The sequence below is a fragment of the Carassius auratus genome, chromosome 11 (assembly GCF_003368295.1).
Source record: "Carassius auratus strain Wakin chromosome 11, ASM336829v1, whole genome shotgun sequence".
Classification (NCBI taxonomy): domain Eukaryota; kingdom Metazoa; phylum Chordata; class Actinopteri; order Cypriniformes; family Cyprinidae; genus Carassius; species Carassius auratus.
This window is the reverse complement of record NC_039253.1, coordinates 2,155,725-2,161,564: the sequence shown is the minus strand read 5'-3', so window position 1 is coordinate 2,161,564 and position 5,840 is coordinate 2,155,725. Positions and strand designations below refer to the sequence as shown.

The 5,840-nt window shown below is 35.2% G+C and overlaps 1 protein-coding gene across 1 annotated transcript; it reads right to left on the bottom strand.

Moving 5' to 3' along the window:
- Window positions 1–418: 418 nt before the first annotated feature.
- On the bottom strand, window positions 419–2,679 carry LOC113110729 (synapse differentiation-inducing gene protein 1-like). Its single transcript, XM_026274885.1, has 2 exons — window positions 2,426–2,679; window positions 419–667 (listed from the first exon to the last, which is right to left on the bottom strand). Exons 1-2 carry the CDS (start codon window positions 2,618–2,620, stop codon window positions 527–529), a joined length of 336 nt encoding a protein of 111 aa, XP_026130670.1. The 5' UTR covers window positions 2,621–2,679; the 3' UTR covers window positions 419–526.
- Between the last annotated feature and the right edge of the window lie 3,161 nt (window positions 2,680–5,840).

The following is a 5,840-nucleotide window of genomic DNA, read 5'->3' as shown; positions in this document are numbered from 1 at the left end:
TAGCACCTTTCATTCTGTTGCACCACACCCGAACTACATTCCCCATGAATCACTGTATGACAATCACCTTGCCACACCTGCACCTCAATCATCAGCCTATTAGACACACACACCTGCAGCTAATACACAGACATATATTTAAGCAGCACAATCACTCTCAGTCACTGCAAAGTCTTGTTAAGCCCGTCTAACATTTCTGAGCGGTTTCTTCTTGTGTTTGTTCTTCCCTTGTCTGATCTTGGATTGTGTATTTCGATTCTGATTCTCTGCTGCCTGCCCTGACCTCTGCTTGGTTCTGTTTTCGATTCTGGTTACCCCTAACATACCTGACGCAATTCCTGATTTCTGCATGTCTGACCAATGAAAGAAGAAATGAAAGATAAATGTTTATTACATTATTCCCTAAGAGGGTCTGGAAAATATTTTTCATTTCTTCCGCAAAATCATTGACTTGAGTTGACATTATCATTGACAGAAAGAGTAGATGCATTTGAAGCAGAATAAAACATCTGTTCAAAGATGTTGTTCAAGCATATTTCAAACAAATGATAAGGATCATTGTCATGATAGCGAGGCCGATACCGACAGACACATTGTTCAGGATAAATGCCACTCTGGAGTGGCTCATCGCTAAATCTCGCTGTCCAGAAAAGTTAGCATCTCGAGCCTGTGAAAACACAAATGTCAAGCTTATTTTAAGTGATTTTGAAAAAACCCTGGTGAAAAAAAAAAAAACCTCCTATCCAGAAGCTGGCTGTTAAGGGATTAAATAGCTGCCAATTGTAATATTTAGCAAGTTAAATGTAATAAAAGTAAATTAAATGTAACAAAATATTTCATCATCCAATTTCACTTATATATGATAGGTCATTTTATGAAACATCCAGTTAGATCATATTATTTTCAATACATTTTATATGATTTAAGAGCTAAATTGTGTTAAAGTGTCTTAATTCTCTTAAAGCTGCAGTAGGTAACTTTTGTAAAAAATATATTTTTTACATATTTGTTAAACCTGTCATTATGTCCTGACAGTAGAATATGAGACCGATAATCTGTGAAAAAATCAAACTCCTCTGGTTCCTCCCAGTGCTCCTATTGCCATTTGCAGAAATTAATCAGCTCCCGGTAAGAAACAACCAATCAGAGCTGCGGTCCATAACTTTGTTTGTGTTCAAAATGTAGAAAAATGTATATAATAAGAGAGTACACTATGAATCCATTTTCCAAACCGTGTTTTTAGCTTGTCCTGAATCACTAGGGTGCTCCTATAATAAGTGTTTATATTTGGACTATTTTAGATTGCTTCGGGGGTACAGCGGCGGAGTAACCCAGTACTTTTGAGATTCTTCATAGACATAAACAGAGAGAAGTAGTTCCGGCTACGATGTTCTTCAGCAAGACGCAAGCAGTTCTGTTTATTAACTGCTAGAGCGTCAAAAGTTACCTACCGCATCTTTAATGCATGTTTTTTCCTTCTGGAGCATCAGTGAACATTTGAACCTTCTGTAATAGTTGCATATGTCCATATAGCTGTCCTCAGTGTCGAGATATATATATATATATATATATATATATATAGCGGGTAAAATAAGTGTTGAACACGTCACCATTTTTCTCAGTAAATATATTTCTAAAGGTGCTGTTGACATTACATTTTCACCAGATGTCAATAACAACCCAAGTAATCCAAACATACAAAGAAAACAAAACAATTAGAAATTAAGAAATTAATTAACGTGTAATAAAATGGAGTGATACAAGGAAAAATTACTACTGAAATGTAATACATCATACAAAAGCCTTTGTTGGTAAAGACAGCTTCAAGACGCATACTGTATCGAGAAACTAGTCACATGCATTGCTCATGTGTAATTCTGGCACATTTTGGTCTTCAAATATTGAAGGTTATGTTGGCCTCTTCTATGAACTCTGATCAGTAGTTCTTATTTTCTATTGAATTTAAGTCAGATGATCGACAAGGGGGCAGGATTGTTTTCTAATGACTGTTATATTTCTGTTGTGTCTTGGCTTTCCATGCCTTTTTGCTCCTCCGTTTCTTCATGTGTTCAATACTTTTTCTCTAGGACCATTCCATTTTATTACACACAACAATTTCAGAAATTATTTGTTTAGTTTTCTTTGCATATACTGGTATTTGGTGAAAATTTAGAGTCAACAGGCAACTAACAAAAATGGTGATGTGCTCAATACTTATTTACCCACTGTATATATATATAGTCAGAAAATAAACTTAATAAACATATAAAATTGCATCAGGGTTTTAGACTAAATGCATGTTGCCAATTCAATATTGTAATTCTTTCATGCAACAGTGGACAGTTGAATCACTTAATTTATAGGATTGTTTGAATGCGATACTCAGATATGAAGCAGAAAAAGTCCTACTAGAATGAAGACTTACATTGCATGAGAAGATGATAGCAACGATGCCCAGAGGTAAACAGCAGCACAGCATGGTAAAGATGGAGTAGCCCAAGTAATCTGGTACAATAGCAACTGGCATTTGACTCATGACCACAGTGGACTGAACCAATGGTACAGTTGGCTGAACAACCGTTACAGCAGGTCGAAACACTGGTACAGCAGGCTGATACATTGTTACAGCAGGCTGAACGGAGAACCCAGTCACTGTTAGTGCTGGTGTTGGTATTTGAAAGTTCATTAGGGCTCAAGCCCGAAGGGGCGAAGAGCCCTATTGTTCTTCTAAGGATTATTCTTATTAGGGCTCAAGCCCGAAGGGGCGAAGAGCCCTATTGTTCTTCTAAGGATTATTCTTCTTATTATTATTTTTTTTATTTTTTATTAAACCTTCCGGGGGTTTTTGGGGGCCTTAACATGCTCAAAAACTCTTGAAAATTGGCACACACATTGGAATCTGCGGCCATCAGGACGCCACAGAGACTGGGACCCGGGCGTGGCACAGGGGCTCTACAGCGCCCCCTGGAACACAGTCAGAAATCTTGAACCATAGCTCACACATACTAGCATGTATTTATATGAAACTCAGTACACTTATAGATGTCATTGAGCCGAACAACTTTCACACTTTATGTCATAGGCTCCGCCCAACAGGAAGTCAGCTATTCAGGGCTGTTTAAAAAAAGCATGCTCTGGAATTTGAAATACTCCTCTGAGGTTTTCAACCCGTTCGCCACGAAACTCGGCGAACATGATCTCAAGACATTGGGGATGAAAAATTGCGAGGGGATTTTTGATATCTCGAACGGTTTGCCCGTGACGAGGCGTGGAAATTATGGCAAGAAATGAGAAACAGGAAATGTCTAATAACATCCACATACATTTCCTGAATTTGATCAAACTTCATTGGTTTGTTCGTTGTATGATACCGATCGTATATATGTGACTATTAAGAGTCAACGTTATAGCGCCACCAACTGGCAGCAGGAAGTGAGTTATTTTCAAAATGTTTTGAATTCAGCATCTTATTTTTACTCGATTTACTTAAAACTTCATCAGAATAATGACAAAACACGGCCGATGTAAATCTGTTGTGGGGATATTAATATCTAATATGGCGTTGCCATGGCAACGTGTCAAACTTGAATGTTCTGTTATGATGAGTTTGAGGCAGACAACAACCTCAGATTTACATGAAACTCAAAACACATATCGGTATTAGTGATAGCTAGACAATGGCAAAAGCTTTTAAAACGGCGTGAAGGAGGCACGCTATAGCGCCACCTTTTGTCAAAAGTGGGGGGTTTAGTTTTAGCTACAGACATCAAACTTGGTACATAAATTGTTCTTATCAAGACGGACAACTTTCTAATTCACAGTCATCAGCTACAACCAACAGGAAGTCGGCTATTTTGATTTGAATATTTAAATTGAGCTCTGATTTAATGCATTCTCCTCAGAGGAAATGTTCACTATACTCACCAAACTTTGTCTACATGTTGAAAAAACAATGAGGAACTTAAATTGCGAACGGATTTTGGTTAGCTTGAACCGTTTTGTCGTGGTGATTTTTTGAAATGACAGTAAAAAGGGAATCATTAATTGTCTTGTATTTTTAAATTGCAGCTTCCAAACACTTAAAAAAAATTTCATACAGAGATCAAATCATTCTGAGGACATATGCATAGTTTCATGACTTTACAACACTGTATGATTAAAAGAAAATTAAAAAACTGTCAGACATCTCAACTCACTCTGTCCCTCTGTTTGAGCAATGTATGTGTGCTGACTGAGTGCATGTGTGTGTGTGAGTGTGTGTGTGTGTGAGTGGGGGATGGGCATGAGCTGAGTGGCAGACACAATGAGAGAGAGAAAGAGAGAGAGAGAGACTTAATCATCTCTTTAATCACCAGTAAAAAAATGTATTTTAAATTGTTATTTTTTGTTGCTGTTGCTAACATTGCTGTTTTCATTACAGCTTAAGAAATCTCTTAGGCTTTATCCTTTTCTGACAGTTTCAGGAATTAAAAACAAAATTCTAAAAATACTTATTTGTGCTGCAAATAATAATTTCAACTCATTTGATACTGACCTATTCCATCCTGTTGCATGACATGTATCTACATTTTTAAAATCTCATGGATGTAACAGTAAAACTGTTCAGTTCACAGATCAAGACTAAGCTTCTTTCTCAAATGCTTATAAGTCATTAAAGGATTTAATAACACTGTAAAATAATGTCTAATTTGTTAACATAAGTAAATGCATTGGTAACACTTTATAATAACTGCACTCATTAGTAAATAGTCAGTTTATGCTTTATAAAGCCTTGTACCAATATTAATAGTCAGTAGTAAGCAGTTTATAAATACAGCTATAAATAGCTTGTTCTTGGTTTATAAGCACATTTATTAAAAAGGAGAGTAAAGGGTCAGTTATCTTCCTATGAAAAATAAAAAAAAATAAAAATAAACAAACAACAACACAGATTGATAAAGAACTCAGAAATGTTATTGTGGATTTATGATAAAATCAGCATGTAAAAATGAATTCATACTCCTCCGAGAAGACATAAGTAGTTCACACCAAACTTTTTCAACATGATGCCAATATACTGAAGATGTTAAATTGCGAATGGGTTTAGGATACCTTAAATGGTGTGGCCATACCGATTTATTAAAGTAACATAAAAAAATACAATAGTTATTTTACTATATCTTTAACATTCTTCATTCCAACTCTTCATATTTTTTTATATACGTAGAATTCATCATTTGAAAGAAGCACAGTAAGTTTCATAGCTTTATCATTTTCAAGAGCCAGCATAAAATTAAAACTATCATAACATATAAATCAAGCTTGCAATTCTTAGTACCAATAATGGCCACCAGATGGCGCTATAGGATTACTTTTAAATAATTATTGTAGAAACAAGTATGATTTAAATCATTTATAGAAATCTTTCAAAGAAAAAGAATATGTATTTTACTGATAAAATGACCCTCACTTAATTAGAATAATATGCTGAAGTATTGTGAAATACTGTGTATTAAGAATAATTATTTATAGGCTTTATGGACAGATAAGTTTGGAGTGACTCTTGAAGGATCAGCACCACATCCTCTTTTACCACTGTTTAAAGAATTTATCTTACAGAACAGGTGGGAATGAATTTTGGATACCTTGAATGGTTTTGTCGTGGTGATTTTTTGAAATAACAGTAAAAAAGGAACCAGTAAATGTCTTTTATTTTTTTAAGTGCAGCTTCTAAACACTTCAACAAAATGTACACATAGAAGACAAGTCATGCTGAGGAAATATGCATAGTTTCATGACTTTACAACACTATTACAACACTATACAACACTAGAAAATTAAAAAACTACCATACATCTGAT